The sequence below is a fragment of the Trichechus manatus genome, unplaced genomic scaffold (assembly GCF_000243295.1).
Source record: "Trichechus manatus latirostris isolate Lorelei unplaced genomic scaffold, TriManLat1.0 scaffold00007, whole genome shotgun sequence".
NCBI classification, from domain to species: Eukaryota; Metazoa; Chordata; class Mammalia; order Sirenia; family Trichechidae; genus Trichechus; species Trichechus manatus.
This window is the reverse complement of record NW_004443943.1, coordinates 794844-807673: the sequence shown is the minus strand read 5'-3', so window position 1 is coordinate 807673 and position 12830 is coordinate 794844. Positions and strand designations below refer to the sequence as shown.

The 12830-nt window shown below is 39.0% G+C and overlaps 1 protein-coding gene across 3 annotated transcripts in view; it reads left to right on the top strand.

The window, feature by feature from the left end:
* The window catches only part of REEP3 (receptor accessory protein 3), a 71856-nt gene extending 66909 nt beyond the window's left edge, over positions 1-4947 (top strand). For 2 of the 3 annotated variants that reach the window (XM_004369844.2, XM_023739171.1), the window contains one exon: positions 663-4947. In XM_004369844.2, the coding sequence (XP_004369901.1) occupies positions 663-719 (57 nt within the window). In that variant the 3' untranslated portion in view covers positions 720-4947. The remainder of the gene's footprint in view (positions 1-662) is intronic. The other variant, XM_023739170.1, reaches the window with a different exon arrangement.
* Positions 4948-12830: the final 7883 nt, after the last annotated feature.

The following is a 12830-nucleotide window of genomic DNA, read 5'->3' as shown; positions in this document are numbered from 1 at the left end:
TTGATTTTGTCCCTTTCTTCTTTTTTGATATGTGCATCTATTGCTATAAATTGTCCTCTGAGGACAGCTTTTGCTGTGTCCCAAAGGTTTTGATATGATGTGTTTTCATTCTCATTTGATTCTGGGAATTTTTTGATTCCATCTCTGATTTCTTCTATTACCCAGTGATGTGTAAGCAGGGTATTAATCAGTTTCAATGTAGTTGATTTTTTTTCCTTGCTCTTTCTATCCAACTACACCTTTATGAGTACATAAGCAGTACTGTCTTTTGAATATACACTTAAAGGATAATTGATTTTTTTTTAATTTGTTATTGTTGTTGAGGATATACGCAGCAAAACATACCAGTTTAACAGTTTCTACATGTACAGTTCAGTGACATTGATTACATTCTTTGAATTGTGCAACAATTCTCACCCTCCTTTTCTGAGTTGTTCCTCCTCCATTAACATAAACTCACTGCCCGCTAAAGGTTCCTATCTAACCTTTTGAGTTGCTGTTGTCACTTTGATCCCATATAGATAGTTCTTAAAAGAGTGTAATGGCATAATTGATTGTTTATATCAGAAAAGTTAAAAAAAAAAAATTACTATGATTATGGACTGTCATATCTTATTTAATTAATCATGTAATTGATAACAACAACACATTTTTCTCTTCAGGTGCGGTATGGGTCACTAAAATACAAAGTGAAGAAGAGACCACAGGTGTATTTTTAGCCATCTGCATTTCAGGTGTCCCAAGACAAATTATACTAATACATCAACTTCATTTTCTAACATTATATATTCAGGATTTATACATTAAAATAATTCTTTAATTCTTTAAATTATGGTGGTGATAGGGTTTACTTTCATCAGTTTAAATAGTTTTTATTTCGTTAACAATTACTTCCAAATCTTGACTACTAAAGGTAGTTATGTAAAGTTTATTAATATTTATATAAAAAATTATCAAAATTCATGTTGTCTCTTTTAAATTCACCAACAACGTTGAGTGCCTGGAATATAAGATGAAAAGCAAGCCCACAGTATACTTGAAAAGAGTGTTTTTGTGGTTCAGGATACATCAGCCTTTATGGTATTGTCTTGTGTTTACCTCTATTTATGTTATATACATCACATGAGGATAGTAATTAAATAGACCTCTAACCCATCAGTAATATAACAAGGTAATAGTGTAAGATGATAAAGTATGTTTTAAATATTCTTTAAATTTTTACCTTTATAATACTTTCTAGTTTTTCCACCATCAACGAAAAGTTTTTAAACAAATATTTCAAAACCAGGTATCCACGTTGCACTTTTATTCTTGAATAGTTTTGCACACTTGAAAATTGTTTACTTATATTACGGCTGTACATTTATTTTAAATTTTACTGACACTACCATTTTGTTGTTTATCACAGTCTGGCATGTCACATTTATGCCTTGAATTACATCATCTCTTTTCCTGTGGGTTTCATTTGTTAAATTTGTTTGATTTTAGTAATATAAAAATATAGCTAATGGTTAAATTTTAACTGTTTCTAATTACCTTCTTTACAAATAAGAAATTATTTTAAACATTAACCAATTTTCCATATTTAGCTGTACATTATAGTTGGATTTAGCATGTTTTTATTAACATTGGTTACATTTTCAGCTTTTAAATGGTAGCTTGTGAAATAGAGTCAGACACAGGTATAGATAGCACTTAGGTTTCTTCTAGCTCATGAAATTGTCCAACAGCCAGTCTACTTCACAAGCTTGGCATTAGATCTGCTACTGGTTTACACATCTGACATTGACTAGAATCATTTGAATCACTTCTCTCCTGGCTGAAATAATTTCCTGAAGATGAGTGCCAATGCAAAATACATATTAGAAACAATTAGAAAATTATAATTTTTTTTAATCCAAGGGATTTTGAGTTATTGATCTTTGAGACTCTTAGGTTACATTGATAACTATGCGTTATGAACCTCAAGTCAATATGTTTTTGGTGGTGGCTTTAGTGGTCAGTAATCAAATTTATACAATTATGCTTACTCAGATAATTTACTTAACTATTGTTTGTCCAAAAGGAAAAAAAAATTTAGATTTGTGGGATCTTGGCTCTTTCTGCCTTTTAAGAAATGAAGCCAGCTGGTGATGTATGTTCAGGACCTCTTCAGAGTATTAACTAAGAAGAGAATGTTTACTCAGGAGTACCTTAGTATAGAATCGACTTGATAGCAACTGTTTATTTTTTATTTTATTTAGTATAATTCATACACTGCCTCTTGATACTAGCTTTAAAATATTTTCTAGCTTATCTCATTGATACGGAACACCAAGTAAAAATTTATTCAACTTCTTTTCACCTAAAGTTTTAACTCTATGAATATCTTTATCAACTTTACCTTGGCTAATTTTTAGCCCCTTAGTTTCTGGAAAAACTCTTTAATTTCTGTTCAAAATTCCTATAGCAAGTTTTCATTATAAACTCTTGGAAAAGAGTTTTATTTATATTGCCTAGATCTAGTCTTCTCAGTAGGAGTCCTGGGTGGTGCAAATAGGTAATGCACTTGGCTGCTGACCAGAAAGGTTGGAAGTTCAAGTCCACCCAGAGGCACCTCAGAAGAAAGACCTGGGGATCTACTTCCAAAAAATCAGCCATTGAAAAACCCTATGGAGTACAGTTCTACTCTGACACACATGGGATCACCGTGAGTCATAGACTACTTGATAGCAACTGGTTTTAGACTTCTCAGTATAAATGCTAGCATGCTGTCTTTTCTACAAAAAGACATTGTCCTCTCAAATTGCATAATAAGGTCATGAGAGTGACTTTGTATCAAGAACACTGTCTGCGGGGGGCTGATTTACACCGTTGTATCTTTTTCAAGTCTAATCTCAGTATCAAACCTTTAATTATAGTAAACTCATAAATACTATTTTCATTTGGAGCAATTATTGCTCTGCACTACAAGAATCAAAATATTTAATCAAACATAACACCAGTCAGGAAGAGGTAGTGCAACTCTTGTTTTTTGTGCTCCTTCACATTTCACAGTGCTTCCTGATACATGTTTTGTGGCATCCTTATACACATTTGATGTCATTTTGGTATTCTATCATTTCCTCTTTCTCCTCTTCTTACATTGCTTAAATTTTGGTTCTTTTCCCATATGTGTATTTTAGCATGTCATTTCCTTTGTCCTTTGTATAATAGGCTTAATTATACACTTTATTTTCTTCTAAGATAGGGCAGCTCTTTTGCCTTTCTCTGTTTTTAAGTCTTCTGGTTTTAAAAGAAGTAAAGTTATTCCTAGAGCCACAGTGCCTTGCTTTCCCCCCACCATTGCTTGCATGGGCATCACATCTACAAGCCTATTTATACTATTTGGTAGCCAGTTAATGTATCTAGAAACTGTAACTGGTGTTTTGTTTTATTATATGTTCATTCAGCTTATTCATTAACATTGGCTATTTCCAGAGTCTCTTTAGAAGTAAAAATTGATCTATTCTTTACCGTATTTATTCTGGTATAAAAACGAGCCAGAAGTGAGCCTTAATGCTAAGTAAGTAATTACGGAAACCCACCTAGGTCCTGCATAAGGTCCCCTCCATACACTTCTCTATATTTGTGGATTTTGGCATGAAAGTGATACTGCCAGCGTTTTTCATAATAAGTACTTGACTACACTGATTGGTGGAACAAAATTATTATCAAAGTGTTTTCAGGGAACTTAATCCGTATGTCACCACCAAAGATTTCTGCAGTATTATAATGTAAATATTCCAAATTTCTGTAAAACCTTGATTAGATAAAATGTGTTTTTCTACCTTTTTTTTTTCTGAAATAGCAGTTTGTGCTTTTGGAAAATGCCTGAACTTTTGTGTTGTTAAAAAAAATAATACTGTCTTATATTGAATATCAGTAATTTATATTTTTGATTGGAATAGACTAAATTTTCATTTCAGTTATCTTTTATCAGGAAAATTAAGGAGTTATTACGTATTTGGAAGCAATTTCCTGTGTTTTCTCCATGTTAGTAGATTCATTTGTGAAGCAATTAGGTAAATTTTGAGATGATGGTTGTTATGGTGGGATCAGTGTGTATTTCTTACTGCATATCAGATAAGATTAAAGCTTTCTGAAAAGAAAGTACAGCTCTTTTCACTAAATGTTTTTAAGATTTAATCTTGTACTAGTATTTTGCAGATTTAATGTATATTAACTCTTTTTTTTAAATACTGACCATGACTTAACATTTTCTCTTCTAACACCTTTTAAATCTGTTTACTTTAACAATTAAGAAAAAACAGTTTTACAAATTGTTAATCCCTTTGTAAAGGTGATCTTTAAACCCAGGATGTGGGTAATTTTACAAGTGTGGTTTTTGAAAACTTTAATATGAAAATAAACTCATTTTATTAGTGACAGCTTGTTTTTTTTTTCTTGTGTCAGAGTATGTGTGTTTGCATTCCATGAATTGATATTATTTATTATTGAATATATCTTCATTAGTTAATGGACAACATATGCACAAATTACAGAGCAAATTATAAGAATCAGATACATTCTGGAATGCTCATCCATAGGATTACAGAAGAAGCACTGAATTGTTAAATTTCAGTGTTAGAAAGGAAAGACAGGAACAGCAATAAGCAAAGACACCCTAGCCATCAATTTGAATTGGTTAACTGTGTCAGGCATAAAATATAAAACAAAATTCAGATTTACCTATCCTAGAAATGTTCTGGGCTTCCATCTGTTTTAAAGTCAGACATTTGTCTGCCTCACATTTAAGCTTTAGAGAGAAATCCTATCTTTACAAAAGTTGCTTTGTATTACTTCATTATGATATGTAATGTGTGTTAAAATATTTCCAGGCAGTGTTTAAAATGGATTTATATTTTCATTTGTTTTATGCAGTATATCCTTATGATGATCCATAAAGGTTAGAAATTTAAATAAAAACTCAAAAGTACACAACAAATACATGAACTGCAGCATTTTATCTAGTGTTTTATTCCCCCTTTAAGTGGTTCACTGTTTCTGAGAAAGATTCATGGAACAAAAATCCTCTCAGAGGCTGATTGATTGTTCCCTGGAAAACATTCTGCCCTCTCTTACCTCCCCACCAATAATCTAGCCTTGAAACACTCTCTTTATAATCTAGCTATGGTGATGTTTTTTAAATTGCTTTTTATAAGATAATGCTTTGAATTGAATTTTTAAAGCAGAAGATTGATAATTGTCTATAAGTGTAGGTTACTAATAGACCATGCTCAACAAAAGCAGGACAATTCACCATGCTCACTCTTTGTTTACCTGGCAATCTCAGATTACAGGGAAGGAGAGAAAGGAAGGTATAGTATTTTGGCATTGTGTGCAAATCAAATTAACATGAATGTCTTTTGCATTCAAAAATATTCATTTGAGTGCCTACTCGGTACAATATACCATATGTTTCTGCACTATACCTACATTCAAGTAGGAAAGCATAGCAATTAAGAGAAATAATTCTTGCTTTTAAAAAATGGATTCACTGTTACCAAATCAGTCTTTAGATTATTTGAGTATTATTTATACTTGGATTTCTTCTAGGTTATTGAATACTTTATTTGGTTTTTCTCAGGACAGATTTTTTTTTTTTAAATCCTGATTCCCTTCTTTCCCTTACATTCTCCATCCAATACATTAGTTACTCGTTTGGGGTCTCTCCAAAATATGTGCTGAATCTGACCATTTAACTCAACTCCCTGCAACTTCCCTAGTTCAAGTCACATCATCTCTCACCTGGAGTAGTCAGAACATAACTTTTGTTTAAGGCAGACTTCCTTGAAACGTTACATCTTTAATAGCCTTGCAAATTTTTCAAGATGACTCTTAACCTTGGGTCCCATAGGACCATCACAGTTTCTTATCTTTACAACTAGTGTCTTTAGGGAATACTTATTAAAAAAAAAGGAGTGTCGGAGAGAAGGGAGGTGAAGGAGGAGTAGATGGTTTTGAATATCAGCCTTGGAAGAAAAAAGCAATGCTGAGAGTAGGACCGGGTAGATGAGGAGAGGCGTTGAGGAAGCCAGTGTAGAGTGACTGGCTGAATTCTAATGTGTTTTGACATGGTGGCATCTCAGAGTATTGGGAAACAGGTTGGGATATAAGTGGAGATGTCTCCCTCACCAATGCTAGGTCTAATTTAAGTTACTCTAAATTTGAGGGCTACAATAATAGATTATGGTAGTGTCAGAAGTTCATACTAGTTATAGTTATCCTTAACATTAAGTTCCAAAAGAAACTGTTTACCTTGAAATACAAAATTGTGTGACTAATTCAGTATGTAGAAATGTACGAGTCCTGGGTTTTATTAGTTTATCTTAGGAAGAAACGGAATATTGGAGGACACAGTTTATTTGGAAAAGAGGAGGAATTGTACATTATAAGGCTTCCGATGTCCCGTGTATTCAATTGTGATAACGTGTATATCAGTTTGTCTTCACATTTTGGGAAGAAGTATCTTCCCTGTTTTACAAATGGAGAAACCTAGACTCCATAGCGACCGACCTAGGGTCAACCACGATGTTTGTGACTTCAGACTCTGGGTTGTTAATTCAATCACACTAGGTTATCTTGGAGATCACAGAATGCCTTAAAAGCTAATTTAGAAATGATTGTTAGCATGCTACGTATGTATTGTACAAAAATTTCACATTTTTAATCAGAAGATTAAATGTAGGAGAAGTTTTGAGTCATTTGAATAGTAGATTTGGCTCTTAAAGTAGCTTCAGTAAAGGGAGAAAGGATGCTTTTGAAATAAAGAGAATAAAGGCAAATAATTTACTATTGGCTAAGACAAACAGGAAGAAGAGAGTGGAGAGGATGTAGCTTAAAAGGGAGGAGTATCCTCTCAGGAAGAGCTTTCCTTCCTTCCTCGCCTTTCCACCAGCATTTGTTCCACGGCTTCCTCCCTTCAAACCACACCTTGTAAACCCTTTTATGTGCTCTGTTCACAACAAAAAGAATTTTCGTGTGTTGCTCCATAGTGGATTTTAACTAATAAAACACACACACACAAAGGACCAAGGGCCTTTTTACCCAGGAGATGAACTTTTATTCAGCCTTTAAGTTGAAAGTGAGTACAGTTAGGATAAATAGCAGGAGACAGTTACCATATGCTAGGTTCTACGAAAGTGGAGCTGTACTATTCATCGTTTACAACATGTTGTGTAAAATTAAAGCTACAGGGGGCTCCCAGGGAGGTAAATTAGACAAAGGGAAGACAGAGAACTTGTTTTGCTATATTCTGAAATGCCAATGAGAAAGCAAAAAAAAATTTTTTAATAGTTATTTAATATTAAGCAATTTACAGAAGTTGTGGCATTTACCTTACAGTCATTGAAAATCTGAAATTAGAAAAGACATTGATGATTGAAGGGGGAAAAAAACTAAATTTTGTAAACTTATTGGAGGAAAAAAAAGAATGTTTCAGAAAAGCAGGGATAAATAACCTTCCAAAGTGCAAAGCGAGGTTATGTGAGATCAGGCTGGTGTTTGACCCGACTGTCTCAAAGCACATTAGGCTGCGGCAAGTAATAATTGCTTCCTCATTTAGATTAGCCATTGCCTCCTCTCTGCAAGCTGCTCTCCTCTAAATAGATTGTAGAGTGTAATTGAAACAAGTTACACGGGGAAGTGGAGTGACCGATTCCTCAATGTGTGAGAGCAGAGCTATGGTAACCTCTTAAGCCTGGCCTTCATCCTGTTCCTATTTAGGGATTCCGCAGGGCAGTCGGTGTTGAGTGCAGTCTGCAGTTCGCCAGCTTTGTTGTTTAGACTTGAAGGGAAGGTCACATGCCCTCTTTGACAGAGAGGTTTATGGGCTCTCTCTAATTAGCAGCACCCTCCACCAGACAGACTGTTGGCTATCGTCCAAGAACGGGGTTTGGTAGCGGCCACTGATGAAGGAGAAAACAAGGTTATTTACCCTGCCTGTGACTGTAATTCTTGGCACAAGTTCTGTCTTTACACGCAGACACGTTTTCCTTTTGTTCCAACTTGCCTTTGGAATTCTGAATAGGGCTTTAAGAGAGGGAATTTAGTGGTGTAAGCAACCCACATGTTGGCCTCAGATACTTTCTGCTATTCTGGGGCCGCACGGTTCAACGCCATCGATTACAAAAAGAAAAAAAAAAAAAGCAATGTAGTCAAAGCGTTGCTTGCAAATGTAAATGCTTGAGCACATGCCCACACACAACCTCAGAAAAGGAAGTCTAATTTGCAACATCTATAAAATAGTGACAATTGTACGTTAGGGCGCTTAGAAATCCCAGCGGTAAAATGTGATTGGGTTTAGCTATTACCCGAGTGTTAAAAGAGAACCAGGAATATATTTGGCTTGTCTACTTCTGTCGGTTCTGCAGGATGGTGGATTAAGCTGATAAAAATGCTTTTTGGTTGATTTAAACCAGATGCTCCGACTATTTTTGTCCTGTTTGCTGGCGCAGCTGCACTCGCTGTAAGAGGCAATACTGCCCCCCTCGGCCGTCCGCCAACTGCAGGGGAAGGAGCCTCGTCTCCGCCACCTACCTCGGCCATAAAAACCTTTCAAGTCTCCTTTATTATTCCAGGCACATTCCAAGGGAGTTGAGTCACAGGTTCACTTGGCTTTTCTCCCGTCCTGAGCTGCCTGTACCAGGTGGAATATGACCTCCAACTTCAAATATGAAATCTATAACCAGTCAAAGAGCGCTTTAGGGCAGGCCCCCAGATGCAACCCCTACTGTAATTTCTTCCCCGACACCTGGATTTTGCGGGCTGCGCAGCTGGAGTTCCACGACCATGACTAGGGTCGCCTGGTCAAATCATGGGGATTTTCCTTTGGGAATTCTGTAGAGCTGCTTTTTTTTTTCCCTACTGGTTTGAGAGGCTCCAAAGGCCGCTCGGACAGAGGCAGGATTGGAAACCTATACGCAGTATGACCCAGAGGGCTAGGGGTCAAAGGCGTAGAGCCCAACGAGATGAAGTTCCGGCAGCTTTTAACTCAGCTTGAAGGGAAAACTCCCGGTCCCTCCCACGCGCCCGCCGAGACTCGCCGGCCGCAGGGCTCCGGGCGGGGGAGCGCGCACATCTGGCCGCCCAGGAGCCACATCTGGAGCGCTAAACCCTGCAGGCAGATGTTCAGGGGGCTGAGGAGTCAAAGAACTCCAGGGGCGGGATGCTGCGGCTGCGGCTCCTCCCTCCAGCCCTGGCAGCCAAAGTCTAGACCCGCTAGGAGCCCCAGGGGCGCGAGCTGAGCCAGTCGGCGGGTTGGGGTGTTGGAAGGAGGCCGGCCACCGGCCGGGGTTGCTGGGGTGCTGCAGCCGCGCTGGGGTGGTGGTGGTGGGGGTGATTGGGAAGCTGGAGACGCGCGGGTAGGGCAAGTGCTAGGGGCAAACTGGGTCGTGCCTGTAAACGGTAGTGCTTCGTCCCGCCGCGTCACCGAGCCCGCCCCAAGGCGTGGGATGTTGCAACCCTGGTCTCCAGAAAGAGGTGGCAGGCGGAGAGGCCGACAGGGATGCTCCCTGGAGGGGAGGGGGCCCAATCCTAGTGAGTCCCCGCCTTCTGCTCCAGCGCGGAGAAGCTAGCCTTTCCTCAGGCAGAGCCACTCGCTCCTTGCCTCCCCTAGACCTTCCTGGGATGGCGAGAAGCGTCATGTCAGATAAACCGGCCCGTCTATCTGCACTCCTCTTCCTCGCCACTCCGCACTCATCCCGCCACCCCCACCCCAGCCCGCTGACCCAGAGAGGGAGAAGCTGCAAGTGCCCTCTCGACTATCTCCAAAACCTGAGATTGTAGGAAGAAATCTGTGCGTTCCGGACGTTTGCGCGCAGTTTTGAAGTCTTGCTAAGCAACAATGTTTGCCAAGAAGTCAGGGATGTTTCCAAGAGCCTGCGTCTGTTGGATGCTCCAATCTGAACAAACCGTTTCCGTTCGATTTGTTTAACCAAGGCTAGGGCAGACCGTGTTTTTACTTAAAAGCTGTCTTTCATCCAAGTTGTCCTTAAATTTTCATCTCAGGGTGTCACAGCGCCCCAGGTTGTTGTGCAAATGTTTGGGGACAATTTAGAAAACCAGAGGGGGCGGGGGGATGTCCTAAAAGAAAAATCACAACCAACAGGGAAATGATATTAAAAGATGTTGGTTCCTTTTTTAGCCGGTGGCCCCAATATCACATATTCTGTAGCAAAATAAAATAATTCCGTTCACTGCTCTCTCCAATTTATGGCACATCTGCCCCATTAGGGGGAAAGTGCTTGAATGGGTGCTCTCTAGTCCACCTTGTTCATCGGCTGAAACTCTGAACAAGATTTAGTTTCCTCTGCCAAAGACTGTCAGGCTTTATTTACAGAGAATAATCAAAAGAGAGGGTATTAGGTCCTCCCGGTAGAGTGTTCAGACATCTTCCATTCTTACCTCTGTGACCCGTGGCAAATTACTCAACCTCTCCATGCTTGGTGCCTCAGTTTCACCATTTCGAAAATGTAACTGTACCTATAACGTTGTTGTCATTAACTGTCAGTCGAGTCCCAAGGTCTTATGGCAACACCACGTACAACCGCTGCCCAGTCCTGCACTATACCCGTGATCAGTTGGAGATCTGACTGTTGTGATCCACAGGATTTTCACTGGATGATTTTCAGAAGATCACAAGGCCATTCTTCTTGTCTTAGTCTAGAAGCGCCACTGAAACCTGTTCAGCATCATGACAATACCCAAGCCTTCTCTGACAGATGGGTGGTGGCTGCCCATGAGGTGCATTGACTGCAGCTAGTGTGCCAGGTCATCTCACCGAGGATTTCCCTTGCCGTTACTGGCCCTCTGCTTCACCAAACATAATGTCCTCCTCCAGCAATTTATCCTCCTGATAACATCCAAGCAAGGGAGTCAGACAGTGTTCTGTTGTCATCCATAGGGTTTTCATTGGCTAACTTTTCGAAGTAGATTGCCAGGCTTTTCTTCCTAGTCTGGAAGAGCCACTGAAACTTGTCCACCATGGGTGACTCTGCTCATGTTTGAAATACCAGTGGCATAACTTCCAACATCACAGCAACACGCGAGCCACCACAGTACAACAAACTGACAGACAAATGGTGGAAAAACTTTTTGATGTGCATAAAGCATAATTCTGAAAAGGTCAGGGCAGCTGTTGGAGTTTATGTGAGTCTTTTAAATTCTCTGAGACCAGTACTGAACTAAACAGCCAGGTAAAGTACCTCTAACCAGGTAAATACTAATGTATTTCTATACATATAATGGAAATATTCATATCATATGCATTTAAAATGTATGAGATGCGTATGTGTTTATAGTATATCAATAGAATAGTTCCTGTACGACACTGATCCCCCCTGTAGTAACTTTTTCCACCACTGCAAAAGGGTAGAATTTTTTTGCCCCCTCTGGCCATTACTGTGGTCTGAGGGGTGACTTGTCAGCAGAGGAAAGGACTTGTAACTGAAGGTGACCATGGTTCTGGCTAGAAGAGAGAAGTGTGCCCTCTTCTGGGCCTCCTGTCATGTTACCAAGAAAGTCCTCCAGGAGTGAAGGATTGTGACCCCTGTAGTCATGGCCCCAGTCCCAGTTTACCTCAGGATATCTCCCCTGTGTTTTTCTCTCATCACCTTCCCTAAGAAATATTTTCCAAATAATAACATAGTTCCTCCTCCGTCTCTCTAGATTCCTCTCCCTCACATTCCATGTCCAATCTACCAGCCACTCCTGTCAGCTCTAATTTACAGATACCGATATGGATGAAGATATCGGTACAGCCCAAATCCCACCCATTTTTATTACCTCCTGTACTAGCAATCTAGTTCAAGTCACCATCATTTCTTCCCCAATGTACTTCAATAACCCCCTGTTTTCCCTGCTTCCATTCCTCTACCCTAAATTTCATTCTCCACAGAGTAGCCAAAGCCATCCTTTTAAAATGTGAATGAAATCTGCTCACTTTCCTGTTCAAAATCCTCTTGTAGTCTCTCATCACATTTGGAATAAAATCCACACTCCTAACCATGGCTCACATGATCTGACTCTTTCCTAATGCTCTTACTTCATCTTCCACCACATTCTTCCTTGCTCATTCCTCTCCAGTCACACTGGCTTTCTCCATGTTCCTCAGAAATGTGAAGCACACTCTTGCTTCAGAGTCTTTTCACTTGCTGTTTCCTCTGTCTGAGCTATCATTTCCTCTTAACCTCCAGATCTTGCGACTTCCTTCCTCATTCAGATCTCTGCTCAAATGTCACCTCAGAGAAGACTGATCATCCCATCTAATATGGATACAACATAGCCATAGCCACTGTCTAATCAATTACCCTGGTTTATTTTCCTTCATATCACTTACCAAATCTTTCAACTTTTTTTAAACCTGTTTACTTGATTATTATTTGTCTCACCTCTAGAATATATGCTCTACAGAGGTAGGTACTTGCTCAATCTTCTTCAGTAAAGTGTCTCCAGTCTAAAATAGTGCCTGGCATGTCAAAGACACCCAATAAATATTTCTTGAATATGAAGACCTGAAAGAATGAAGAGAGACTCATGCTTGGAGCAGCAGTGGGGAAGAAAAGTCTCTCTCATCCAGTGTGAGCTCAAGAAAATTCCATTCTTCCCCAGCATGATTGGCTACTGCTCCAAGATGGACACTGACTATAAGAATGTAGTCATAATCTGCATCTATATAAATATGTGATTCAATCTATATTTACTCAATCTGAGAGAGAAAGACAACAATGTAAACAGTTACGAGTAATTCTGTTTTACTGTTTTACTTAATAAGTGTATACACTGGAACAGGGGCAGATTAACCAGTAAGC